The sequence below is a fragment of the Balaenoptera acutorostrata genome, chromosome 19 (genome assembly GCF_949987535.1).
Source record: "Balaenoptera acutorostrata chromosome 19, mBalAcu1.1, whole genome shotgun sequence".
NCBI classification, from domain to species: Eukaryota; Metazoa; Chordata; class Mammalia; order Artiodactyla; family Balaenopteridae; genus Balaenoptera; species Balaenoptera acutorostrata.
The window spans coordinates 63745332-63772362 of record NC_080082.1 but is presented as its reverse complement, the minus strand read 5'-3'; the positions used below and the strand labels follow the sequence as shown (position 1 = coordinate 63772362).

The 27031-nt window shown below is 55.9% G+C and overlaps 3 protein-coding genes across 4 annotated transcripts; 2 read left to right on the top strand and 1 right to left on the bottom strand.

The window, feature by feature from the left end:
* Positions 1-5551: 5551 nt before the first annotated feature.
* On the top strand, positions 5552-10994 carry UBE2S (ubiquitin conjugating enzyme E2 S). The gene is made up of 4 exons (XM_057533652.1): positions 5552-6088; positions 6690-6837; positions 8186-8376; positions 10533-10994. The coding sequence occupies exons 1-4, from the start codon at positions 6086-6088 to the stop codon at positions 10845-10847; spliced, it is 657 nt and encodes a 218-aa protein (XP_057389635.1). The 5' UTR covers positions 5552-6085; the 3' UTR covers positions 10848-10994.
* Positions 10995-19609: 8615 nt separating this feature from the next.
* On the bottom strand, positions 19610-22484 carry RPL28 (ribosomal protein L28). 2 transcript variants are annotated; one of them, XM_007181352.2, is made up of 5 exons: positions 22342-22484; positions 21919-22007; positions 21703-21826; positions 19952-20070; positions 19610-19750 (listed from the first exon to the last, which is right to left on the bottom strand). In XM_007181352.2, the coding sequence occupies exons 1-5, from the start codon at positions 22415-22417 to the stop codon at positions 19661-19663; spliced, it is 498 nt and encodes a 165-aa protein (XP_007181414.2). In that variant the 5' UTR covers positions 22418-22484; the 3' UTR covers positions 19610-19660. The 2 variants fall into 2 exon arrangements, with proteins under 2 accessions (XP_007181414.2, XP_057389641.1); XM_057533658.1 differs by lacking the exon at positions 22342-22484 and adding an exon at positions 22226-22250.
* Positions 22485-23407: 923 nt separating this feature from the next.
* TMEM238 (transmembrane protein 238) lies at positions 23408-26943 on the top strand. The gene is made up of 2 exons (XM_057533656.1): positions 23408-24396; positions 26819-26943. The coding sequence occupies exon 1, from the start codon at positions 23853-23855 to the stop codon at positions 24387-24389; it is 537 nt and encodes a 178-aa protein (XP_057389639.1). The 5' UTR covers positions 23408-23852; the 3' UTR covers positions 24390-24396; positions 26819-26943.
* Positions 26944-27031: the final 88 nt, after the last annotated feature.

The window sequence follows — 27031 nt, the reverse complement described above, 5'->3', positions numbered from 1 at the left end:
AAAACATTGACATCGGCTGCTTCCTCTGCCTGGAATAGTCTTTCTCCTCTGGATAAGCACAAAACTTGCTCCCTCGCTTCCTTTAAATATTTGTTTCCTTCTCAATGAAGATCTACCCTGACTCCCCGCATCTAAAATTCTCCCCCACTCCCCGCAGTGTTCCTAAACCCCCTTACCTTAACTGCTCTAATTTTTATAGTAATATCTTTTTATACTACCAACTTTTCTTACCCACTAGCCCAGGACTTTCCCAGTGCTGGCACTCACTGCAAGTCCAGCATCTTGGGCAACCCCGTACAGTTGGCCACCCTGGGTTTAGCGCTTACTGTTTATCTGTCTCCCCACCAGAATGGAAGCCCCAGGAAGGTGGTGTCTTGCTTCCCGTCTTGGTCACTGATGTATCCCAAGCACACAGAAACAGGGCCTGGCAAACAGCTGGTTCTAAATGAATTCTTGAATCAATGGATCAGAGCCTAACGGTGAGGATCTAAATAACTAGAACCCTGCCAAGGGCCACCTGGCAGAACTGCAAACACTCATGCTCTTTTGATCCTGAGGCTCCACTTCTAGGAATTTCTCCTTCAGGAAAGCTCACACCTTTGCCCAAAGATAAACGTTTGAGGATGCTCACTGCAGCTTCTAGCCACAGACTGGACCGGCGTAAACACCCGTTAGTTGGAGAATGCTAGAAACTCCCGTGTTCTTATCAAGGACCGCTGTACATGCTGCCCAGGGAGGATGTGTGGGAATGTAAACGTCCAAGCAGTGTGGGGAGGAAGACACCCAGATATTAACAGCGGGTACCTGAGGGGGTGGGACTGCGAATGCGGGAGTGGAAGGAGAGCTAGAGCTGCACCTCCTACTTTTACTTCTTGCACTGCAGTAACTGTGTGAATTTCCCTCCAAGCGTGTATTTCTTTAGTGATTTAATACAGATGAACAGAAGAAATGAAGATTAATTTCTGAAGCTAGAATTCAAGCTGAAGGGACCATTTGGGTTTCATTGAGCAAAAGTAAGTTTCCAGGTCTCCAATATTTAGGAAAGTAAGGACAGCCCTCCCCCAGCGCATCCCCTGCAGATTCCAGTCTCCCAAACTAACACAAAAGGCCCATCACCAGGCCACCACTTCTCGGCCACAGCCACCACACCAGCCCAACCCACGACCAACTCCCTGCTGGAGTTCCTGCTTCCACTCTGGGTCCTCCAATCTAGTCTCTACCCAGCAGCCCTGAGCCAGAATCTCAACATCAGTACCAAATCCACTCACACGTCCCGGTGAGAATTCCTCATTGACTCCCTAGGGCTCCACCAAGCCTAGCCCCTCCATGCCTACCTCTACCGGCTCAGAACATTCTTCCCTCAGACCTCTCTCTCTTTCTCCACCCCTCTGGCCTTCTTTCAGTTCCTCCCATCTCAGTATTTTTTAAAAATTCCTTTTAGAAAAATAACAGCTTTACTGACATATAACCCACATGCCATACATAAAACTCACCAATTTAAAGTGTTTTGGTATATTCATAGAGCTGTGCATCTATACCATCACCACAATTTTAGAATATTTTCATCGCCCCAAGAAGAAAATCTACCCATTAGCTATCAACTCTCCATCCCCCAGCCCTAGGCAATCACTAATCCACTTTCTGTCTGCATGCATTTGACTGTTCTTGACATTTCATATAAAAGGAATCATACAACATGTAGTCCTTTGTGACTGGCTTCTCTCCCCTAGCATAGCGCTTTGGAGGTTCATCCATTTTGTAGCAGATAACAGTACTTCACTCCTTTCTATGGTTGTATAATATTTCATTGTAAGTAAATACCAGTTAGCTTATCCATTCACCAGTTGCTGAACATGTGGGCTGTTCCCACTTTTGGCTATTATAAATAATGCTGCTATGAATATCTGCGTATGACTTTTCACGTGGACATGTTTCCATTTCTCTGGTATATACCTAGCAGTGGAATTGCTGGGTCATATGGTAACTCTAGATTTAATCATCTGAGGAACTGCCAGACTGTTTTCCAGATCAGCCGCACCATTTTTCATTCCCACCAGCTGTGTGAGGGTTCCAATTTTCCACATCCTCCCCAACACTTATCACCTCACTTTTTGATTACAGCCACCCTGGTGGTGTAACGTGGTAGCTCACCGTGGTTCCGATGTGCGTTTCCCTGACGGCTGATGATGCTGAGCATCTTGTCATGTGCCTACTGGCCGTTTATGTATCTTCTTTGACCACCAGCACCATCTCTTCTCAGGGTTATTGCAACAGCCTCCTGCCTGGCCTCCCTGCTTCCGCCCTCACCCCCCTTCATTCTCTTCTCCGCCCAGCAGTCAGAGTGAGACCCCAGCATTCCGCTGCTCAAAGCCCTGCCGTGGTACCCCACTCCCCCAGAGACAAGACCACAGTCCTAGCCACGGCCTTCAAGGCCCTGAATGATACCGGCTCCCCCACTCCGACCACACATACAGCTCTCTAACCTCAGCCCCCCACACCCTCCCCCTTGCCCACTCTGTTCCAACCAAACCAGCCTCCTTGCAGTTCCTCGCACGTGCTAGGCCTCTGTTCCAGCTGTTCCCACTGCCCGGAATGCTCTTCCCTGATGAGCACATAGCTCACTTCCTCCCTTCCTTCAAACTTGTGTTCACATGACACCTGCTTGGTAAGGCCTCCCTGGCCACTTGGCTTAAAATTCACAACCTGGCACACCCTGAGCCCCTCCCTTGCTCTACTTTTCTCTTTTTCCATAGCACTTGCTCCCTTCTAACATACCATGTATTTTATTTATTACATTTCACTTCTGTGTCTGTCTTCTCTCACCACAGTAAGCCCCACAAGGGCAAAGATCTTTGTTTGCCTACGTATCCCAAGCACCCAGAACGGTGCCTGGCACACAGCAGGTGCTCAATAAATACTTGTTGAACAAACACCTTGATCTGTCAGGCACTCTGCTAGAGTCTAAGAACAGGGTCCCTGCTCTCCTGGGGCTGCACTCATCGGGGGACAGAGACAAACACGTAAGCAAACAAATAATAATAAATTCTTATGGACCAGGAAGATCAAAGAGGGTGAAGTAAACAGAGCATGGGAGTGGGGGTGAGGAAGCTGCTCTGAGAGGTGACTTTTTTTTTTCCCAGCCGCGCTGCACAGGTTGTGGGATCTTAGCTCCCCAACCAGGGACTGAACTCAGTTCCTTGGCAGTGAGCGAGGAGTCCTAACCACTGGACTGCCAGGGAAGTCCCACGAGAGGCGACATTTTAAGCTGAGCCTAGGCCATGAGGAGGACAGAGCGGGAGGAGGAAGGCTCTCCTGGCACAGGGCACTCCCGTGTAAACTTTCTCAGGTCAGACAGAGCTTGGCTTGTCGCAGGGAGACAGACAGAAAGAGGCCAAGGGGGCCTCAGGGAGAGTGTACTTATGGGTCTCATGGGAGTTTGGGATTCATTCGAAACGCAGTGTGTTGGGGGCGCCTGAAAAGTTCTTAGCAGGGGTGGGGCCTGTTGGGATTTCACAGGGGTCAGTAAAAAGCAGCCTCCCTGCGGGCCAACCCCGGCCACTGCCTGTTTCTGTAAACAAAGGCTGATGGGAACACAGCCAGCCCCTACATCTGCACATGCGCTTGGCTACTCCGGGGCTATGGCAGCAGAACTGGGTACGGGGGGACAGAGACTGATGGCCCGCAAAATCAAAAACCTTTACTGAGAAGGTTTGCCGACCCCAATGTTAAGGTGCAGGCGATTCCTTCCTTCTCCCTCAGGTCCTGTCGACGTCAGCGATCCCCATCACGTCTCCCATCGCCACTGCCACCAAGCTGCTCGCCTCCCTCTCTGTTACCGCCCACCGTCCTGTCAAAGCCTCCAATGGCTCCCCAGGACGTGAAGACAACACACCGCCCACCTCGGCATTGGCGAGAGACGTAACCGCTGCCCCCCCTTACCTTTCGGACTTCAGCACCTCCATCCGACCTACCCTCACTGGCTTCCTGGTGGCGCCCCAAACACACCAAGGGCGATCCCCTCGCCTCGCCTTTGCACGGGCTGTTCCCTTTTCTGGGATGCTCTTCCCCTAGACCTTCTCGTATGGAGCCCAAGTGATCCTTCCTCAGACAGCAGCCCCCACCCCTCCCTTTCTATGCCCTCGGCCCTGACTGATTGTTCCTCTACGTCTTTATCACTCGCTGACATGATAGGATATACTTACTTGTTTACTGTCTGGCTTCCCCACAAAGATGTCAGCTCCCTGAGCGCCCAGGGATTTTGTTCCTTTTACGCTCAGCCATATCCCCAGAGCATCCTGCCTGCCACATGATAGGTGCTCAAAAATAAAAGCGTACTGAACGACTGAGGGTGTCCAGAGGGGAATCATAACATCCACCCGACAGGGCTGTTGCAAGGATTCAATGAGATGAAGCATGCAAAGAAACTAGAACAGTGCCCTGCCCAGCGAGCACCGGATCGATCACCACCATTCTCATGACCATCATCAGTTACGTCTGCTGGGTGGACTTTTGAGATACAGCTCAGTCTGACCACCACCTCCGCCATGTCCCAAGTGGGGGGGGGGAGCTGGGCAAGTCACTTGACCCCTCTCTTCCTTCAGGGTTCTCGAGTGTTAACTGGGCCGGACTCCTCTGCACCTGGCGGGATAAGACCCAAGGCGAGGCGCGTGGGATGCCCGCGTGCGGCCAATCTGCCACAAACTAGTCATGGCTACGGCGGTGGGCGTCTCTGCACGTTCCTGGCCCCTGTTCCAGAGGCTGGGGCCCCCTGAGGGGTCTTGTCGGGACCCTCTCTTACAGGGCAGAGAGGGCCTGAGGGGGGCACCGCGGCCGCACCGCACAGGAGCCGAGGAGGCGGGTCAGCTCCCGGGCCTCCCGCTCTCAGGGCGCCTACACTGGGCCGCCCGGGGCGCTCTGGGCCGGTTCCCCAGACAGGGAAAGGGAGTCCCGGCGAGGCCTGGCTGGCGGGAAGCCGCGGTCAGTCACAGGCAGGGCCAGGCCCTCAACAAGGGCTGGGGGCTCTTCCTTCTTTCTCGGGCACAGTCCTCACAGGAGGAGACTGAGGCCTGGCTGGGGCCAGAGGTCACACACTGGACGGCCAGGCGTCTAAGCCTTCAGCGCCGGGCTGACTGGTCTTGGAACCTCCGGGACACACCACGCAGGTCACAGGTCATTCTCAGCACAAAATGGCGCCTCGGAAAAAAACGTACAACGATTCCCAGCACCCACCCCCACTCCCGGCTGAGGAAGGGGAGCGGGCATCCGCGCACACTCATTTGCATACACAAAACCAACGAACTTCATTGGCTGCGAGCGCCTGGGTCCGCGCTAGGCAAGGCTCCCATTGGTCGCTCACCATTTCTCTCGCCGCCCCCCAACCCCCTTACTGCCTTCTCCGTCAAGGATTGGCCCGCGCGCGTCTCGTGACGCCACTCCACGACTGCGCGTCCCTATTGGCCGGCGCGCCTTCTATCGTCCTTTTAAACCGCCAGAGTCCCACCTCCCTTCGTCCTGCCCAGGCTCCACGGCCGACCGTTAGTCGCGTGCGTGATCTCCTGGGCGTCGGGGCGCGCGCGTGCGCCAGCGTCTCATTCAAACGGGCCAATCAGCGGTCGCGTCGCCCTTCACGTCCTCTTCCACTCTACTTCCCTTTCTCCGCCACTCCATCCTCCCGGATCCCCTCCCCGACCACCGCGCACCCTCATTGGCCGGCCCGCGGAGCGCCCCCTCCCCAACTTCGGCCCGCAGCTTGCTGGAAGGGAGCGAGCCCGTCGAACGCCGAGGGCCGTGCGCGCTGACGTCACGGGTCGAGGCACGGCGAGAGGGGGCCGCGAGGGGGCGCGGCCTGTGGGCGGATATAAAAGAGCGGCGGTGCGCGCGCGGTCGGCTTAGTGCGGCCGGGCACCGGGGGTGGGCGGAGCTGCGGGCGCGGTTCGCGGCGGGCGTTGGAGGCAGCGGGGAGCAGAGCGGGGCCACCGGGGCCTCGCTAGGGCCGCAGCGGCAGCAGTTGGGCCCCCCGCCCCGGCCGGCGGCCGGAGAGCGCAGGAAGGGGGCCGGGGGGACCCGCCCCCGGCCGGCAGCAGTCATGGTGAGCGAGGCGTCCAGGCCCGGGAGGGGTGGTTGGGCCCTCCCCAGAGAAGGAGGCGGGGGTCTCAGGAGCCTCTCGCAGGCGGCTTGGGGGGTTGGAGGGCCCACATGGGTATCCCGGGCCTGAGATGGGCCCAGGGGCCCTCCTGTAGGCGGGGCGGGAGGGGAGGGCCCGGCCGAGCTCCGGGCTTTTTGGCCCGCCCGTGGGTGTTTCGGGAACAACGACGCGCCGCCGCCGTCTTCAGGCCCGAGTTGGGATTTCCAGGGTGGTCTTACCAAGGTTAGGTGGGGAGGGGGGACCGGCATAGGCCTCGGGCCTGCCCGGGATCATTGGGGGGCCTTGCGGAGCTACGAGCGGGCTTTGGGGTCTTCTGGGGAAAGTGGAGTCATCCGCAAGCCCTCGGCAATCCGCCCTATTTCTAGTGGGAGATCAGCTTGGGGCGGTCGTCTGAAGCATCCTGGGTTGGGGGTTCTGGGAGCTCGGGGTGATTGACAGCCTGGGACTGCAGGAGTAAGACTAGGGTGCCACTGCATCCTAGATCCTGCAGGAGGCACCGGGCCCTAGCTCTGCCTCTGGCTCACCCCCTTGTCTCCATACCTAGAACTCCAACGTGGAGAACCTGCCCCCCCATATCATCCGCCTGGTGTACAAGGAGGTGACGACACTGACAGCTGACCCACCTGACGGTATCAAGGTCTTTCCCAATGAGGAGGACCTCACTGACCTGCAGGTCACCATCGAGGGCCCTGGTGAGTGTGGGAACAAGAGGGAGAGGTGCACTTCCTAGATTCTCGTCAATCTTAGAGCAAGGATAGGAGGCTCCCACTGTAGGGTGGACTGCCAGACCCTGAGGACGCAAGGGTAGACATGACAGGCACACCTGTTACACATGGTGCTCGCAGTATGCAGGGCAGGACACTAGAAATGGCAAGTAATTGTGTATACTTTCCCTGTAAGTGTTGTGAGAAAAATTCTGGAGGCCAGGAGAGCATATAATGGGGCCTTACCTGGGTTTGGGTGTTTCCTCCATCCTGAAGTATGGGTAGGAATTAAGTGGGATTGGGAAGAGGATGCCAGGTGAGGAGAAGTGTCAGCAAAGGCCTGGAGGGGAGGCTGGATCATCTCAAACTCCTTCCTGCCACCAGTGTTAGGTTCTCTGGGGACCAAGCAGAGAACAAGCCAAATGCAGGCTTGCAGGGAGATACCAGTAATAACCAAATGACTACAGAGGATCGTTTGATCTTGCAGAGTGGTTTAGCAGGTCGCTTCACATGCACTACATTTAAGTTACCAGTTGAATTTTTACGATTTAAGTGAAGAGTATGTGATGAAGGACCTAGTCTGGAGTTGAACTTGTCGGGAGGGGGTCAGGGAAGACTTCCTGAGGAACAGAAGAAAAATGACTTGTGAAGCTTATAGGGAACAGATCTTTTAGGGCTTGTAGGCCTCTTTTCAAAGGAGTCTGGAAAGGAAGCCTTTGGAGGGTTTAAAGCCGGGCCAGTGGGTCGTTTCAGACTTCACTTTGATGTCGGCGAGGGTGGGGATAGAATCTGGAGGCTGGTCAGGAAGCCACTGACCATGGGCATCCATCAGGTGAGAGAAGTGGTTCCGCTGGACTTGGAGGTGGGCTCAGATTCAGGAGTGGACCTGGAGGTCAGCTGCCCAGGCTGTGATGGGTTGGACGTGGGGGCTGGGGCACGAGGAACAGCCACGGGTCTGGAACAGCTCCCAGTGTTTGCTGCAGCAGGGAAGACCACGGAGTGGACACAACTGTCCTGACATTTGCCTGAGAGGCTTCCACATAGATGTTTTTCCGAGGAGCTGAGTAGGCATGTGTGTCTGTGCCTCTTGGGAAGGGTGTGCTGTGCCTTCACTTGGGAATGAAGAGGGATCTGTGGGTGGGGCCCACCAGTCAGTCAGCTGGGGATGGTGCCTGTGGCCCCCTGGGAACCTGGGCCTGTCTTCCTCTCGAGAACCCCCCGGTCTGGTGGAGGAGGCGGTGGGGCACTTGCCTCGCAGCCAGACCGTGGAGACTGGGTTTTGGGGGTGCCTGGAAGGCCTGTGCCTCCTGACGCTGTCCCCCTCTCTGCATTCCAGAGGGGACCCCATATGCCGGAGGCCTCTTCCGCATGAAACTCCTGCTGGGGAAGGACTTTCCTGCCTCCCCGCCCAAGGGCTACTTCCTGACCAAGATCTTCCACCCAAATGTGGGCGCCAACGGTGAGATCTGCGTCAACGTGCTCAAGAGGGACTGGACAGCTGAGCTGGGCATCCGGCACGTGCTGCTGGTGAGTTCTGCCTGGGCCTGGGCCTCCCTTCTGGGCGCGTCCCAATGATGTCCAAGCCACGGAGCCTTGTTTCTCTTCTAAAGTCAACGCTGAAGTGGTTGGGGCTTCCACATAAGAATCCAGATTTCCAGCTTTTGTGGAAGGGTTGGCAGTGCCCAGCTGCCTTTGCTGTGGAACAAGTGATGGGTTTGTGTAGCGGGGTAGTGTTCTGACAGGTACAAGTCAAGCATCTGGTTAGGGTGAAGATAGACTTTCCAGTATCCAGCAGCGTACAGTTCATTGGTGCTTCAGTAGTCACAGCTTGTACAACCATCACCATTGTCATTCCGTTGTTTCTCAGCCAGGGGGGGTTTTGTTCCATTGGGGACAGTTTTAATTGTCACAGCTGGGGGTGCTACCAGCACCTAGTGGGTGGCCACGGGGAAGCTGCTGCACATCCTGCCGCAGGGACCACCCCGCGGAGAACCATCCGGGCCCACCTCAGCCAAGCGGAGGTGGAGACAGCCAGACGACTCGTGCTCCAGGGTCCCCATAGGCCACTCAAAGCATGTAGGTCACCTGATGCCTCTCCACCCCTCTCACAAGGTGAAATTTAAAAGAACAAACACTGAATTTCTAATGAGCCCCTGGGGCAGTTGGTAGGGAGGATGGGGAATTGGGGTTTCCTCCAGGGCCCGGGGGAGGACTGAGCACCAAGGTAAACAGACCCCAGACCTTTCCCTCCTCTCCCTGGAGCGCCAGTGGTGCCTGCCAGCAACACCAGAGATGAACGCACAGAATAACCCCAAGTGTCCCCAGCGACCCTAGCGCCTGCAGTGCGGGGCCCAGCCCAGGCTCAGCCATGGGAGGGCAGCTGTGGGGAAGTCTGGTTGTGGGGTGCAGTTGTCAGAATTAGGGTGTGATCCTGGTCCCTCATGATTATCAGTGATGTGTGTTGGGCCAGGTGCTTTGGAGAGTACTCGTTACTGCCCCCATTTACAGGTGAGAGAGCATTTCACCTGCTCAAGGCCAGACAAGTTCTGGGTTCCTGGGGTGTTCTGTGTTCCCTTTTAGAATGAAAGTGGAGGTAAAACAAACACGGCTTAGGGGCCACAGCTGTCTGTGTAGACTCCTCTTAGAAGGGTCCATTGGGGGCTGGCTGGTCACACCTTTCAGCCTCGATTTACTCTGCAGTTAAAATGGGCGGATTGGGCTTCCCTGGTGGCGCAGTGGTTGAGAATCTGCCTGCCAGTGCAGGGGACATGGGTTCGAGCCCTGGTCTGGGAAGATCCCACATGCCGCGAAGGAGCTGGGCCCGTGAGCCACAATTACTGAGCCTGCGCGTCTGGAGCCTGTGCCCCACAACGGGAGGGGCCGCGATTGTGAGAGGCCCGTGCACCGCGATGAAGAGTGGACCCCGCTTGCCGCAACTAGAGAAAGCCCTTGCACAGAAACGAAGACCCAACACAGCCATAAATAAATAAATAAATAAAAATTTAAAAAAAAAAAGGGCGTATTAAGGAATATTGAAGACTCACTTCCTTCTTGGACCACCCTCTGACTGTCCTCGGGCATCAGTCTCTGTTTATGCCCTGGTGCCTTTCTCTTGGGTATTAACAGCTTGTCCAGCCAGGGTTTGTGCCTCTGCCCTTGAGATTCCTGTTAAAGCCAGCGATAGCTCTAGCTTTAAGCATCTTCCTGTAGTGTAATGTAGAGCTAGTTGTCTAGTTGCTAGTTCCTAAGTTGTCCCCCTCACTTCCTTTTTTTTTTTTTGACTGCATTGCGTCTTCGTTGCTGCGCGCGGGCTTTTGTCTAGTTGCAGCCAGCAGGGGCTACTCTTCGTTGCGGTGCGCAGGCTTCTCATTGCAGTGGCTTCTCTTGTTGCGGAGCATGGGCTCTAGAGCGCAGGCTCGGTAGTTACGGCTCGCGGGCTCTAGAGTGCAGGCTCAGTAGTTGGGGCGCACGGGCTTAGTTGCTCCGCGGCATGTGGGATCTTCCCGGACCAGGGCTCGAACCCATGTCCCCTGCATTGGCAGGCGGATTCTTAATGATTGCGCCACCAGGGAAGCCCCCCGTCACTTGCTGAATGAGCTGGGGCGAGTCACTGGTGGCGGGGGCTGCAGGGCCGGCCGTGTGAGGCTTGGGGGGCCCCCCTGACCCTGGCGCTCTCCCCACAGACCATCAAGTGCCTGCTGATCCACCCGAACCCCGAGTCTGCCCTCAACGAGGAGGCGGGCCGCCTGCTCCTGGAGAACTACGAGGAGTACGCCGCCCGCGCGCGCCTGCTCACCGAGATCCACGGGGGCGCAGGCGGGCCCAGCGGCGGCAGGGACGAGGCCGGCGGGGCTGTGGCCTCCTCCGCTGACCCCGTGGCCCCCGGGGGCCCAGGAGGGGCCGAGGGGCCCATGGCCAAGAAGCACGCGGGCGAGCGTGATAAGAAGCTGGCAGCCAAGAAGAAGACGGACAAGAAGCGGGCGCTGCGGCGGCTGTAGCGGGCTCGCCTCCCTCCCTCTCCCACCGCCACCCGCCTGCCCCCAACTCTGTCTCTAAGTTATTTAAGTTATGGCTGGGGTGGGGGAGGGCACGGGGGCACTCGGACCTGGATTTGTTTTTCTAAATAAAGTTGGAAAAGCAGCTGCTGTTGCCTCCACCAGCCTGGCTTTGAGCAGCGGGCCCCCCAGCCCGAGTCTCCTCGCGGGCTGAGCACAGGGCCCTCAGCTCCGCGGGCCTCCTGCTGGGGTCGGGGCACCCTCTGTCTGAGGGGTGCAGTGCCAGGCACGGGCCTGCTGCTCATCTCTCCTGCCCTTGTTCTCCTGAAATGGGCACAGTGGCCGGGCAGTGGGTGTGGGAGCCCCGTCTGTCTGCCGTGCGCTGGGGCACTTGATCCAGCTCTAGCCAACAGAACATGTTCCTGTGGATTTCTGTATCACATATCACAAATCCCAGGCCTGAGGAGACACCTGTCTTACAGTTTGTGTTGGTCGGAAGTTGCTGTGATGGGCTGGTCACTGCTCGGGTTTCAGAAGTGAAGCTGAGGATCCACCGGGCACGTTCCTTTCTCGGGTCCTCTTCAAACTCAAAGTTGGCGGGATTCAGTTTCTTGGGGTTGTAGGGCCTGGGGCTATCCCCAGCTGCTAGAAGCTGCCGGGGTTCTCACCCCACGGCCCTCTTTTGTGGGACCCAGTTGATTAGATGAAGCTGATGAACCCCGGGTGATAACTTGACTGCAGGAGCACGTTCCAGCGTGGTCACAGGTTCTGCCCCCACTCCGGGGGCGGGGGCGGGAGACCGGCGCACGTCAGCTTCCTGCACGCAGCTGGCGCCCCGCGGCATGGCCCTTCTCCCTGCCCTGTTCCTTCATCTGCAGGAGGGCAGACCTGCTGGTCATTGTACCTCTTGGACTGTTACGGAGGGTCAGGTAAGGGCCGCAGACCCGGACAAGTGTCGGGGTTCTCGGCTGGTGGGAAAGTAGGGAGTGGTCCGTCTTGGCAGAAACCAACGAAGGCACAGATGGGGAGGCCAAAGATTTTGTTGCCCTCTGTCAGGCTCTGTGCCGGGCCTTAGGACACAGTGTCAAAAATGATCATAAAATACAAAGAGAAAGGAAAGCCTGGTAAGCCTGGTTTTCACAGTTGCTTCCTTTGTGATCAGCAAAGCCTGGAAATATAACCCACATGTTCACCAATGGATGAATGAGTAAAGGAATTGTGAATTCACATAGTGGAATACTACTTAGCTAAACATTCATAAACAAAGTAACATGCTGAGTGAAGCCATATATGGAAGAATACAAAATACTTGATTCCATTGATACGAAATTCTAGAACAGGCAAAGTTAGTCACTAATGGCCAAAAGCAGATGACTGGCTGGCTGAGATCGGGGAGGGTAAAGTGTACAGGGGTGTGGGAAGGCTTTGGGTGTGATGAGCACATTGCAGATCCCGATTATGGCGGGGTTCAAGGGTGCAGAATGATGTCAAAACTTACAGAGTATAGGGCTTCCCTGGTGGAGCAGTGGTTGGGAATCCGCCTGCCAGTGCAGGAGACATGGGTTCGAGCCCTGGTCCCGGAGGATCCCACATGCCGCGGAACGGCTAAGCCCGTGTGCCACAACTACCGAGCCTGCACTCTAGAGCCCGTGAGCCACAACTACTGAGCCCCTGTGCCACAACTACTGAAGCCCGCACGCCTAGAGCCCGTGCTCCCAACAAGAGAAGCCACCACAATGAGAAGCCTGCGCACAGCAACGAAGACCCAACGCAGCCAAATATAAATAAATAAATTAAAAAATAAAAAAATAAAAAAATAAAGAAAACTTACAGAGTATATACTTAAAACAGTGTATTTTACTTTGTGTAAAGTATAAGAGAAGTTGATTTAACTTTTTAAATCAAGGACTTCTGTTTATCTAAAGTAGAATGAAAGACAAGTCAGTGGGGTTGTATGCAAGACATACAGTCGAAAAGGACAAATCCAAACAAATGTATAAAGAGCTCCTACAAATCAGTAAGAAACAACACAAAAGTTAGCAAAAGCACTTGCACAAATGCTTCACAAAAGGGAAAATCCCACCGACTACCAAGCACATGCAAAGATTCCTGTCATCACTAGTGATGGGGAAAGTGCAGTGTAAACCAAAGTTGAGACCACTATGCTCCCGTGAAACTTGCCACAGTGATAAGATCTGACAACGCCACTTGCAGAGCCACGGATACATACTCTCCTGGCCCACAGTGCGACCCTGGCAGGAGCGTGAAATGGTAAAAGTCACGTGGGGACGCAGTAGTATCTCATTACTCAGCCTTCTTGCACACGTACCATGGGCTGCAAAACCACATTTGTCCTAATTGCAAGCAGTATAAACATGCTTGTACATTCAAGGAGCAACACTATACAACACAAAAGTAGTGGGCCATCACTACTTCCCGCAGCATGGAGAACTCAGCATCAGGCAAACAAGCAAGTCACAGGAGACCCACAGTCTGAATGCCTTCGCACACAATTCCAAAACCGTCGAAACCAAGCTGTGCTGCGAAACACACACACCTTGGTGGTAAAGCTGTAAAAGCAAGATTGTTTCCCTAAAGCTCAGGACACTGGTTACCTCTAGCCAGTAGGGAGCCCAGGAGGGAAGTGTACAAATATGTTTTGTGTGCTTTTCTCTGTGTCTGCTATATTTCAGAATTTTAACAACATGAAGAAGCTCATTATGAGATATGGACCAATCTCCAAAATACATGAGAAAGAGCAACATGCAAATGCTGTACAAGATAGGCTACCATTTCTGTCTTTGTTTGTTTTAATTTTGTTTTAAATAGGATGTGGGACTTCCCTGGTGGTGCAGGGGTTAAGAATCTGCCTGCCAATGCAGGGGACATGGGTTCAAGCCCTGGTCCGGGAAGATCCCATATGCTGTGGAGCAACTAAGCCCGTGCGCCACAACTACTGAGCCTGTGCTCTAGAGCCCGCAAGCCACAACTACTGAGCCCGCGTGCCACAACTACTGAAGCCCGCGTGCCTAGAGCCTGTGCTCCACAAGAGAAGCCACCGCAATGAGAAGCCTGTGCACTGCAACGAAGCCCCAACGCAGCCAAAAATAAATCAATAAATAGGATGTGTATTTGCTTGCATATTCATCGAATGCCTCCGGAAGGTTACATCAGCACCTGCAAATACTGTCCCAAGAAAGAGAGCTTGGAATACCATGTGCATGTTACCCATTCAAAAAACAAAGACTTAAGAAAAAAAAGCAAGCAAAGACTTGACTTTTTTAAAATTTTAAATATAACAAGAGCTTCTTCAATGAAACGGCTCCCTCTCATTCCCATCTCCCCACACGCAACACCCAAGTCCCTTCATCAGGGACAACCAGTGTCAGCAGGTTCTTGTGTATTTTTCTGGGGAAATTCTATGCAAACATAAGCAAATTTAAACATATGTTCTTTCTATTTTTTTTATTTTATTTTTATTTTTTGGCCACACCATGCTGCTTGTGGGACCTTAGTTCCATGACCAGGGATTGAACCCGCTCCCTCGGCAGTGAAAGCGTGGAGTCCTAACCGCTGGACCGGCAGGGAATTCCCATAAACCATAAACGTATGTTCTTTTACGTCCTGCGTTTCATCTGTGTATAACACAGCACATCGCACCTGGGCTTTTCAACTTAGCACATCTTGGCCATCTGTCCTGCAGCACTCACAGCCCTTCCCTGCCCTCAGCTATGCCACACTGAGCTGGAAGGAATGACCTTTGTGCGTGGATCCCGTGGCACACAAGGAACAGAGTCAACCTTTTCAAGTGACATCCCTGTGCCAGAGGGCACATTCATTTGTAATTCTGTACCGATATGGCCAAACTGTTCCCCGTGGGTTTGTACCAATTGACGCTGTCAGTGATGTAAGTGTGCCCATCCCCCCCACAACGGCCTCACTAAGTGCACTTTGATTTTTACCCAACTTTTGGGTGTTTCTCAACCTGAGAGGTGAACACTATCTTAGTCTATCTTTAAAAGTTTTTTTTTTTTTAATTATTTTTGGCTGCATTGGGTCTTCATTGCTGCAAGCGGGGCTACTCTTTGCTACGGTGCACGGGCCTCTCATTGCAGTGGCTTCTTGGCACATGGGCTTCAGTAGTTGCAGCATACAGGCTCAGTAGTTATGGCTCATGGGCTCTAGAGTGCAGACGAAGTAGTTGTGGAGCATGGGCTTAGCTGATCCACGGCATGTGGGATCTTCCCGGACCAGGGATCGAACCTGTGTCCCCTGCATTGGCAGGCGGATTCCCAACCACTGTGCCACCAGGGAAGCCCTAAAAGACTTTTTTTTACAACAGTTTTGGAGTTACACAGAAATCGTGAAGACAATACAGTGTCCCCGCCGCCCTTGGGTGCATCTCCTCCATAAATGCTACGCTAAGTGAAGGTGCTGAAACAAATGTGCTGGTTTTGCTGTGAAAACCTGGCCAAGGGCCATGGGGGTAACATACAGTCAGGGTGAACTCAGCAGGCCTGGGGTGCTCAAGGCCCACAGGTGGATGACTGTGAACAGTTTTCAAGATGAAACACAAGGGGCTTCCCTGGCCGTCCAGTGGTGAGGACTCTGCACTTCCACTGCAGGGGGCACGGGTTCAATATCTGGGCAGGGAACTAAGATCCCACATGCCAGGCGGCATGGTCGGATCCGGGGCTGGGATCCGGGGCTCCTTGCACGTCTCCAAACCACGTGCTCATGTCATTTTCATAATGAAAGACTGTAAAGAATAGATTTTACTACAGCAAATGACTACAAGAGAAACAAAGAGATTTTTTAAATTCCTGGACTGGGAAGAAACAGCCTGGAGGGAATGCGGCCGAGGACACAGCGGTGTATTCACAGAACTCATGCAGACCGAGAGCCACAGGCACTAGCGTGTGTGGATTTGTCCTCAAAGTGCTCAGAAGAACACGAGCATTGTTTGGTGTGCGAACAGTTACAGACACGGGAGGACATTTGTGATTGTTTTGAGCCCATCTGCTCAAGATAATTTATACTAAACTGTTCATTCACACAAGGAAGATCTGTGGGCTTGTCCTGGCCAGCCATGTTACAAGCTTTCTGCACATTTAACCTCAAGGGCCTTAGGAAGTAAGGTCTATTCACATGCACGTGTCACGGGCACAGAGGTTGAGGAGTGACGGAGCCCTGAGGTATCTGAGGTATCGGTGCAGATGGAACTATAATCAAGGCCAGGCCCTCCCATGAACAGAGCATGTCTCAGCGCTGAGTCTCCACTGCTCTGAGTGACCCTGTGTGGGGCAGCTGCCGAGGGCGCGCCCTACACTCTGCAGACAGATCAGCACTGGAGACAACAGCAGCAAACCAAACCAGGATCTCTGCAATGCAGAGCCCTGAGGAATCAGACGCTAGAAACGACCTTATTGTTTCACCTGTAGGGAAACTGAGGCGCAGAGAGACTAGTGACTCACCCAAGCGTAGGAACTGGCACGCGGAACTGGAGGGGGATGCTGTGGGTGGTGGGGGACGGGAGGGGTGCGGGCATCTCTCTGGGCACTTGCCGGTAATGCCACCGCCTCCTGGCCCCACTGTTCCTGCTAAGAAGCCAGCAGTGAGTCTTACTGCAGTTCCCTTGCATGTGAGTTGCTCTTCTCATGCTGCTTTCCAGATTTTCCCCGTCTTTGGCATTCAGCGTTTTTACTATGATGTGTCTGGGTATTTATGATTTTTTAAATCTTGTATTAATTCTTTATTTGCTTTTCCAATTTCCATGCCGACGTACATCACTTGTGAGAAAACAAAGTTTGCATAGATGGCCCCCCATACAAACCACACCTGCCGCCAGGCTCTCTCCTTCCCCAGGAGGGAGATGGGAAGCTGAGGCCTGGAATGCCTGCAGCACTGGGCTCCAGCAGCAGAGCCTCAAGACTGAGACCTGTTCCCTCCCACCAGCCCTCCTGGTTCCACCTCCCCTAAGTGCCATCCAGACCCCCGGCATGGCATCCCCAGCCCAGCCACCCCCGATGGCCCGGCCACCCGCAGGGCTAGAGGTCCACAGACTGAGTGAGGCTGTGTTATGAGGAGGAAACAGGCCACAGAGGGAGGTAGTTATCTTGGGGGTTCAGGTGACCAGCCGGACTCCACGTGGGCTAAGGGCCTAGAGGAGCAGGGCTCTGGGGCAGACAAGGAGACGGACCATCTGACGGCCGGCCGCCACGGCGGGGAGCAGATGCTCAGCGCTGTGTGCGTCTGGTACGCTGGGTGCCGGGCTGTCCTGGCTCACAGGACACACCCGCTAGATGGACTTCAGTGCTGTGGAGAAAAATGAAGCCGGGGTGGGGGGGGGAGGATTTTGATTTTTAAGAGTGGCCAGAAGAGGGACTTCCCTGGCAGTCCAAAGTTTAAGACTTGGCGCTTCCACTGCAGGGGGTGCGGGTTCGATCCCTGGTCGGGGAACTAAGAACCCGGATGCTGGCCAAAGGGGAAGAAAAGTGGTCAGGAGACCTCACTGCCCTGCAACATGTCAGAGTAAGAGGCCCTGGCTCCCTGAGGGGAAGCACCTTCCAGAGGAACAGCTAGTGCAGACGCTCCCAGGCAGAACCGCGTGGGCTGGGTGGACAGCAGGGGGCTGGGCGTCCGGGTGGAGATGGGCCCGACCAGCCAAGGCTAGGGGGCTGCCTTCCACTAGCAGTGGGATGGGAACCATGGGAGGGTTTTGAGCAGGTGTTAAGTTGCCTAAGTTCCACCTGGAACTAAGGATGCCACTCCAGCTGGGTTGAGGACAGACCCCCGTGGGGTGAAGGTGGATGGTCCAGGGGAGAAAGAGGGTTCGGCAGGAAGGGATCAGGTTCACGCCCACTGAGGAAGGCTGGAGGGGGCAGCGGGGTGGGAGGGGGGTCAGGAACTGTCTGGGTGTGTGGAGCTCCTGGGCCCCAGCACAGAGCTGTGAAGTGGGGGCAGGGTTGTCGTCTCTGCACAGGGTCCTCAGGATGGCAGAGACCTGAATCCTTGGCCCATGGCATAGTGGCTGGCACATAATAGGTGCACAGGAAACACACCACGAGCAATGACGTGGGTGACCTTTACCCATCTGAGCCTCGGTTTCTACATCTGTAAGGTGGGGATGACATCTGCTTCATGGGGCATCTGGGGCAGTCAGAGAAAACAGTCACTCCTCAAGTGTACGTGTGTGTACGTATATGTGTACACACGCACGCCACAGGCCCATCTGAAGAGTTACAGAGACGCCATCCAGCTTGTCACAGGCTTAAAACACTACGCCAACAGCTAATTGCCACACTTACCTGCATTCTTTAACCCAGGGGTCCTCAAACCCCGGGCCGTGGACCAATTCTGGCCCGCAGCCTGTCAGAACTGGGCAGCACAGCAGATGAGCGGCGGGCAAGCGAAACTTCATCTGCTGCTCTCCATCGCTCGCGTTACTGCCTGAACCACATTCCCCTCGCCCAGTCCGTGGAAAAAGGGACTTCCACAAAACCAGTCCCCGGTGCCAAGAAGGTTTGGGACCGCTGCCTTAGCCCACGTAATTCTGACGAGAGGCAGAGAGATCCAGTTACTTGCCCAAGGCCACACAGCTAGCAGCTGAGCTGGCAGAAGGACCCAGGCAGGTGCCCAGAGGCAGTGCCCACGAGCCCACGTCACGGTTGTAATACACACAAGGAAGCAACTAGGAGAACCTACGTTAGAGCCAGCGGTCAGAAGAGACCTCTGAAGAGACAGAGCGGCGCAGCCTGGGGGAGGGCCGGAGGGCGGCCAGGAGCAGCTGAAGGCAGTGGGGAGGGCAGTCACCTGCTGAGAGCAGGAAGCACGTGAGGGCCAGAGCTGCAGGGACGCTGGGCTCACCCCCAGTGCAGCCGGAGGCAGACACGCTAGGCCAGGTGGGCTCCTCGCCAGAAAAAGGCTGTGTAAGGACACACTTGCTGGCAGAAAGCCCGAGGCTGCCACCTTCCTCCTGGGTGGCTGGTGCAGCTCATGTTCCCCTCCCCCAGTTGTGGACAGAGTCCCACAGGCTTCTGGACTCAGGAGCTGCACTGGTGCCCGTGAGTGCAGTTCTGGGCCCAGAAGCAACGGCCACGGCATACTGAGGGCCCTGTCCACCCCCAAGTCCTAGGATGCTCACTTCACACCTGCAGAGCCCCCTGGAGAGGCCGAGCTGCCCCAGGACCTGCCGTGGGAGGGCAGGGCCAGCCTGCTCCTCACCCCAGCTGCCACTGGGGTTTCCAGGCCACCCCAGGAGGAAGAAACGGTCTACAGCGGGGGTCCCAGACAGCAAAGACCCAGACCGTAAATGCTTCCTCCTTCAAAGGCCACACTGCCAACACTGCTGTGACACAGGCCACAGAACTACACACAACAGAACGTGCGCTGACCCTTGGTCTAGATGCCCACCCCTCAGGAACCTTAGACTAAACGTTAAAAAAACAAAAATCTCCACTTTATGTCTCTCTTGAAGCTTTGTCATGCATTAGCAGAGTATGGGATCACGCTGATTCTAGATCTTACTTAACCTGCAGTTCCTTTTTTTGCGGTACTGAACAATCACCTCTGAGCGTCGAATGTAAAAATTCACACCAACGCCAGCCCTCCGTGATGGGCAGAAACGATGGGCCAAGGACACACACGAAAGCTGGGGCTCAGCTCCCCCACCTGGACCTGGTCCCTCCAGACTCGACAATGGGACGACCGTGTGTTGCCGGCTGGTAGGGGAGCCCCTGGGGACACAGCCTGGAAGGCGAGGAGGCTGAGGCAAGTCAGCTGACAGCTTTATTGCATTGGGGAAGGGGACAGATCGCTCAGGAGCTCTTGGTGGGGCGGGTCCGCTTCCTCTTCACCATCACAGGCTTCTGGCTGCGCAGGATGGCGCTGGCTCTGCGGATGGCAGCCTGGGAGGCAAGGCGGGCTCAGGTCACCCACCCCACCAGCTGTGCCCCCCACCCCCGCATGCCTCCCAGATGGGCGACGTTCCCTCTTCCCCAGAGCGCAGTCACCGGAGGGCCGTCCTTCACAGCACTGGCCAGGCTCCCTGGGTCCCCGCTGTGTAGTCGCCTCCACCACCTGGCATCAGCTCTCCAGCCCCCACTCACCATACGCAAATCCGGGCGGTACTTGTTCTTTCGGATCATGTGCCGGATGCTGCTGAGGGTGGCCCGGGCGTTCTTGTTGATGGTGGTCCGCACGTAGGAAGTGGCTGGCTTTCGCTGGCCTGGTGTGGTGGGGAGAAGAGGGGCCCCAGGGGTCAGACGGTCTGGACCTTTGGTGCCCACCCCCGGGGTGAGGGCACAGTCCCACCCAGAGAACCCAAGTGCCCAGACTGTGTCAGCCTGGGAGGCAGCCCCATCTCCAAGCATCAACTTACAGGACGATGGCGAGAACCACCACAGGCCAGGCCCTCCACCTGTATAGGCGTCTCCTCCCCAGCCTGTCCCTGAGACACAACACTGCTCATCTCACTGCACCGAAGGGGAAGCAGAGGCAAAGGGACCAGGACTCCCTTGCCCAAGGTCACAAGCACAGTTGTGTGACTCCAAGGAGAGCCTGGGCGAGGTGGGCACTTGGCACCACGCTGACCAGGTGGCGAGCGCTCCCCAGAAAGCAGCTCTGGCTCCTCTCCCTTCCGCACCCTCCTGGGCCCTAGCTACCCGCTCCGCAACAAGTGTCTGAAACGCCAAGCTGTGAGGCTGGGGTGATGTGGGGCCACAGGAGGACCAGGGGTAAGAAGAGGCCTGGGGAAAACACCTGTCCCTCACCTGTGCACAGGTGGAGTTGGACTCCCCTGCCCAGGATAAAAAGGAAAACACCCCCTTTATTGCGCCAAAGACCTGATGGGGTCCTGGCTAGGATCCTGTGCTCCTGGGTTTCCCCCCAGATGCCGAAGACCCTGTACCATACTGGAGATTTCATGTTAGCCTTCTGACCCCAGAGGAGAGCCCATGTTACCTCCTCAGGTCAACCCGATTCCTGACAGCCCAGGAAAAGCCACCCAACAATCCAAGAAGGGAAAGCAAAGGTTTTGGGACCCAGCGCACCAGAACAGGGTTCTCAGGAGTGTGGAAACCTGAGAAGCCCAAAAGCATAAGCAACTGCTTGCTCCTGGGTCTGTGCTTCTGGAAGGGAGATTAACCCCCTTCCCTCTGAGAACAGAAGGCAGCAGACGTGGCGGCTGCTGTCACTGAACAGGACACAGGACTCAGAACCCAAAGAGAAACCAGTCCTCATCAGGGACCCGGGAAAAAGCTCGTTCCTATCTCTTAAAACCCACTGCCCACCTACAAACAAAAGTGTTGCGGGTGCGATACCATGACTCAGCTGTTACCCAGAGGCACCCCTGCCTCCCCTTGACCTCCTCTAAGACTCTAAAAGGGCCTGTCTGTGCCTGAGACACAGGCAGGTGGGATGCTGAGCGCCCCATTCTGAATCCTCGAAGCCAGAATGGGAGCCAAACTACTGCTTCAAACCCAAGCTGTCACTTCCTGTGCGGGAGCTAGAAGGCGGCTCCCCATCTGTTTACCTGAATTTTCCCACCGGTGGAGGCAGACTTCCACCTGCTTCAAGGATTTATTCTGAAAACGTCATCAAACCGTGCAACCCTGTAATTTAACCCTGACAAGCACGCAGCGGAGTTCAGGTGCTTTTAATTTCTCCACTTTTTAGATGATAAGCTCACATAGCTAGTGGGCTAGCTTGGAGAGGAACCAGCCTCCCAGGCAAACATCCTGACCCCAGGAATCCTCCGTCCAATAGCAGAATCACTCCCGCGGCCCGACAGTGAAAAACCACAGCCCCCTGCCCCGGATGGGGGGTCTGTTGCCTGGGCCCAGCCAGGGCAAATGCTCACCGGATCTCCGCTTCATGACCACCACGACCCCTTTACCGTCCGCCGCCGGCTCCACGCCCACAGTCTTGCGGTGAATAAGCCCGTTGTAGCGAAAAGAGTTGCGGGCCTTCAGGTTATTGGGTTCCTGAGGAGGACGCATCGCGGTCATGAAGAGGAAGGGGGCACAGCAATCGTAAAGGTCCCTCCCTCCGACCCACGCGTCAGAGCCCCGCTTACGGTGCTATACGTCTGCTTATTCCTTTTGATCAAGAAGCTGGAGCAGTTCCGCACGACCATCCATTGCAGATGCGCGGACATGGCGGCAGCTGCGGAGAAAGAGGCGCGGGAAAACGTCAGGGGAGCAGCAGGCCGACGCCGGACAACAGAGAAAGGGTGCGTTTGGGGACCTGGCGAATGGGAGCACCGCGTGGGCCGAGAGCGCCTAGAAATTTGCCAGGCGGGGCTGGGAGGCCTAAGGTGGCGGCGCTGAACCTGGGCGGCCGAGACTAACTACGAGGAACGAGAGGTGAGGATCCACAGCGACCTAAGGCGGCGGGGCCGGAGTGAAGCCAAGAGCGCGAGGGGCACAGTGAGACAGGCAGGCAAGGGCACAGACACCCGGCAGCAGGCGCGAGAGGCGGTCACGCGGGAGCAACTCACCTCCTCTCGTGGCGGCGGCCGGATACGGAAAGAGGCAGGCGGGGGGCGGGGCGACGCCTTTAATAGCAACACGCATTTCCGCTTCCTCTCAGGGTACGCGCGCGCCGTCGCCTGTCCCCGCCTCCTTCCGCCAGCCTCCGAGGCAGCTCGGCCACGTTCGGCTATTTCCTCCAGTCAGTCTCAAACCGTTCGGGGACTTTCGGAACTCTTCGGCTAGGGACCCGAGGGCGTGTTCTCAACGCGGAGTGGTACAGTTCCGAGGGCCCTTCGTGTGTTTTCGGAACTCCACGGCTGGATTTCCGAGTGTGTCCCTTTCCAGAAGTCCCAAGTCCCCTTCCTCAACGGCTTCTCTCCAATATTGCCACTCAGAGCTTGGCACAGGGTGGGTGCTCAATAAACATTGTTTTATGAATGAACTTGTTAGTGCGTGAACTATTTAAACCACACAAGGACTTCGGGTGCTTCCACGTTCTTCGTAGGCCCTCGGCTATTCCCGACGAAGGCAGCAGGCTCGGTCGGACATTTTCGGAACTCTCCGGAAACACTCTTCCGAAGGGCGGCCAGCTTCCCTCTTATTGGCCCATGCACGCTTCGAATCTCTTCGGAAACACTCGGTCTCCATTCAGCCACGTTCGGAAACCTTCGGCTAACCCCGGGAGCTCCCTCTCAATTCGCCCTCCCCTGTGTCCTCTTAAGCTCCTGCACCATTTCGAGTCTAGAGAGAAGCCGGACGGACCCTTCTCGCAGACTGCCGCCCATTTCTTCTAAGGGCGAGGTGTGTTTGGAGGAAACGAGATTTGCCTGGGAAAGGTCTTGGTTCCTTTAGGGCTTGCATATCTGTTCGCCCAGCTTATTTCCTGTGCCTCGCGGACTCCAGCCCTATTCTCCCCCTCCATTCCGCCCTATGTCACACCCGTTACACTTTAGGGAAGTTTATTTTCTGTTGTCAGGGTCCTCTTTAAGGGGCAGGAGCCTCGCCTGATATACCTCTGAGTCCTCAGCCTCACCAGCACAGGGCCTGGAGAGACTCCAAGTGAACAGAAGGAATGACGGTGCTTTATGTCACCTCCATTAGGGCACCTTGAGTTGTGATTATGTCCAGAAACTCCTTGAAGGCAGGGGCCTTGTCTGGCCCATCTCTGTGCCCCTGGACTTCGCCGTAATGAGTCCTGACAGTCCAGAGGCCCCAGGAGAAATCTGAGCAAACAGGAATGTTGGGGTTTGCCCTGCTGCCTCTTAGAGCACCCCGGATTTTCACCATGCGCTGCTTCAGGCTTCTTAGGATGCAGGGGCCCTGGGCCGCACTAATCTGTGCGCCCAGCTGCCCCCAGCATCGGCTTCTGAGGGCCAGGGCGCCCCCGGGCCGGGCCCGACCGCACCCAGCCCAGCTCAGGTGACCAGGCGGGTGCCGGGCACACCTGGCGCAGTCCCCTGACCCCGCCCCGGACCGGGCCGCACCCGGAACGCGGAACGCTCTCCGTCGGAGCCAGCCGCTGCGGTGGAGCAGGGCCATGGCGGCGGCGCCAGCGGTGTGCGCCACGCAGGGGCCCCCGCCTGGCGCACCGTCCCCTCCGGCGGGCACGCCTGTGCCCGCGTCGGGCCTGGGCCGCTGCCGGTTGGCGCTGCTGCTGGCCGTGGCGCTGGACGTGGCGGGCATGGCGGCGCTGCTGACCGGCGTGTTCGCGCAGTTGCAGGTGCGCGGCCGCGACTTCGGCGACCTGCTCATCTACTCGGGCGCGCTGCTCGTCTTCCTGAGCCTGCTTGGCTGGATCCTCTGGTACACCGGCAACATCGAGATCTCGCGCCAGGAGCTCGAGCGCGACTACGGCCTGCGACCCTCGGCGCTCTCCCGCCTCGCGCGAAAGCTCTCCCGCCGCTGGTCGGCGCCAGCTTCCTCCTCCGCCGGCCGGCGCGCCGCGCCCGTCTCCTGGGGAGCGCGCGCCGCCTCCCGCACGCCCCCGCCGCACGCCCCCGGCTCCCGCCGCGTGCGCCTGCAGCTCGTCTCGCTCGAGGCCGGGCCTGGGGCGGCGGGTGCGGGCAACGAGTGAGCCCGAGGTGAGGGGCGGGGAGCGGGGCGGGGCAGAGGGGAGAGATGGAGGGACCGAGGGACAGAAGGGAGATGGAGGGACAGCGGGAGAGATTGAAGGACAGTGGGAGAGATGAAGAGACAGACGGAGAGCTGGAGAGGTAGTGCGAGGGAGGGAGGGAGGGAAGGACAGAGGGGAGAGATGGAGAGACATCAAGGAGAGATGGAAATGGAGAGGGAAAGATGGAGAGACAGAGACAATGGGGAGAGAGAGACAGGTAGAGGTCAAGATTGGAAGGCAGAGAAGCAAAGACTAGCGGAGACCCAGAGGATGAAGACGTAGAGACAGTAGGCATGGGTGCAGACTGGGGAGAGACAAATGAGACCCTGCCCCCAGACGTGCGTGAGGGCTGGAGAGTCACCTTTAGCTCCACCAACACTTGGAGATGATTCGTCCCTGTGCTCCAGTCCCCAGGTGCACCGAGTCCTGTTTCCCATTTAATCCTCCAAGTGTAATAGAGTCTCTGAGGTCACTGCTATTACTGTCCCCACCCCAGGGAGGACACTGAGGCCCCAAAAGGTGCCACCTCTTGCCAAAAGGGAGGTACCTGTTGCACTCTCCAGAGTGCACTCCTCTGCCAGAGACCTGCTATGGCTCCCTGTTGCCCTCTGGTTAAATCCAAGCCACTCACTATGTGTGTGTTCGCCCCATCTCAGCCCCACATCTCCTGCCTTCTCTGCAGTTAGAATGACCTCCCTCAGTCCACGATGGCCAGGCTGTCTCACACCAACTGGCCTCTGTCCATGCCTTCACCTACACTGGGGGTGCCCTTGTTGTCTGCACTCCACTCAGAAAACTTCCCAGGTGTCTTTTCAGATCCAACTCAACTTCAGTGCCTTTCTCTGGGTCTTCACATTGTCTGAGTTACCCTTGTTATTGCTTGTATCACTGTGTGTTGTATGTGTGTGTGCTGATACTGTCTCTCCCACCCAACAGGGAGACCCTGGAGGGTAAGGCCTGGGTCTCTGGTGTCTTTGTTCTTAGCATTCCCCAGCAAAGAGTGAACTCAGGAAGTCAGAGGTTGATGATCCGGTGGGTGGGTGGATGGATGGATGGATGGATTGGGTTGATGGATGAGTGGATGGATTGATTGATGGATGGATGGGTAGATGAAGTTGTGGGTGGATAGGTGGATGGGTGGGTGGATAGAGGGATAAATGGATGAATTGCTTGATGGATAAATAGGTGCTGGATGGGTGGATGTGGTTGGATTGATGGATGGATAGATGAGGGACAGATGGATGGATGAATTGGTTGATGGACGGGTGGGTGGATGGATGGACATGGTGGGATTGATGCTGGTAGATGGGTGAATGCGGGGTTGTATGGATGTTTGGGCAGATGGGTAAGTAGATAGATGAGAGGATAGATGGGTTGGTGGGTGGGTGGATGGATAAGTGGAATAATGGATGGATGAGTGACTGAATCAGTTTCTCAAATGGGGGTTACATAAAAGAATTAAATCCTAATGTCCTAAGACATTCTTTATAGGTGATGAATTAACTTCCCTTCTCTGCATCCAGAAGGATAGTTATATACCCTTTTTTTGTGAGAATTTTGAAAATAGTCAGTCCATTCTTATGCTATGTTCTGTGGTTCAGATGAGGAAACAGTTTATGCATAGATGAAGCATGAGCTAACACAAAATTTGGCATACAATGCAGAAATAACCACCTGTGGTTAAAATTACCCCTGGAAACACTTTACCTTGCCCAGAAGTCTAACACAGCTGGGTAGACCTCTGCTGCTAGAACCACTTGCCAGAAACTGGCCAAGCTGACCGGCCTGTAGGCCCCTCTTAGAAGGAAAACGGGCCTTTCCAAACACAGGACTCCATAATGGCAGGGTGAGGTTGTTCCAACACATGAGGGACAGAGAACTGGAATTGTAACAGAGGGGCCTGTCGGTCCTGGCTCTGGTCACTTCCCTCTCCCTCTGGGACCAAAATTAGTTGAGAAGATGTGCAGAGCCTAAGCCATCCTATGTCATTTCTCCCCCCATTTCATCTTCTCTGTCTCTGCCTGTCTTTCTCTTTGTCCCTGTGTCTGTCTCAGTCTATCTCCCGTGTCTTTTTTTGTCTTTGTGCCTCTGTCCTTCCCTCGCCATATGTGTCCCTCTGTCTCTCTCTTTTGTGTGTAAGTGTCTCCGTCTCTGCCTTTCCTTGCCTCTCATTCCCCACCTTGTACCACTGGGTTCCGGTGAGTTAAAGGCACAGTCGCTGCCGCACGTCAGGGCACGTAGTAATGAAGGAGCCAATGAGCAAGTGCGTCAGTCAATGCTGAGGGTCTGAAGCGGGAGGAAGGGGCTCCTTCTCCTGGGTGGTGGTCCTGGGATGCAGGGATACACGCAGGGGTCCTGAGCAGCCACTAACCCCACCCTCCCTCCTACAGACGAACGCATGGCCACACCTGTCAGGACCCGATGGAGGTGCGCAGCTGCCCCCGTCATCATCTGGCTGCCAGGATGCCTACGTGTCCCGCATCTATCCTCCCCTGGATAAAGGGCTCTGCCTCACTGTGCTGCGTATCTGTCTGGGGAGGGACGGCACTGGGGCAGGGGTGAGGGAGGGGCTGCCCAAGCCCTTGGGGACCTAGGAGCCTAGC

Bases quoted from the DNA above. Each gene is read 5' to 3' on its own strand.
- UBE2S (XM_057533652.1), top strand. The intron at 6,838-8,185 runs GTGAGTGTGGGA...TCTGCATTCCAG, and splicing joins GGTCACCATCGAGGGCCCTG to AGGGGACCCCATATGCCGGA. The intron at 8,377-10,532 runs GTGAGTTCTGCC...CTCTCCCCACAG, and splicing joins GCATCCGGCACGTGCTGCTG to ACCATCAAGTGCCTGCTGAT.
- RPL28 (XM_007181352.2), bottom strand. From the start codon at position 22,417: ATGCGTGTTGCTATTAAAGGCGTCGCCCCGCCCCCCGCCTGCCTCTTT. The intron at 21,827-21,918 runs GTAAGCGGGGCT...CGTCCTCCTCAG, and splicing joins ATAAGCAGACGTATAGCACC to GAACCCAATAACCTGAAGGC. The intron at 19,751-19,951 runs GTGAGTGGGGGC...CTTGCCTCCCAG, and splicing joins ACCGCCCGGATTTGCGTATG to GCTGCCATCCGCAGAGCCAG.
- TMEM238 (XM_057533656.1), top strand. From the start codon at position 23,853: ATGGCGGCGGCGCCAGCGGTGTGCGCCACGCAGGGGCCCCCGCCTGGC.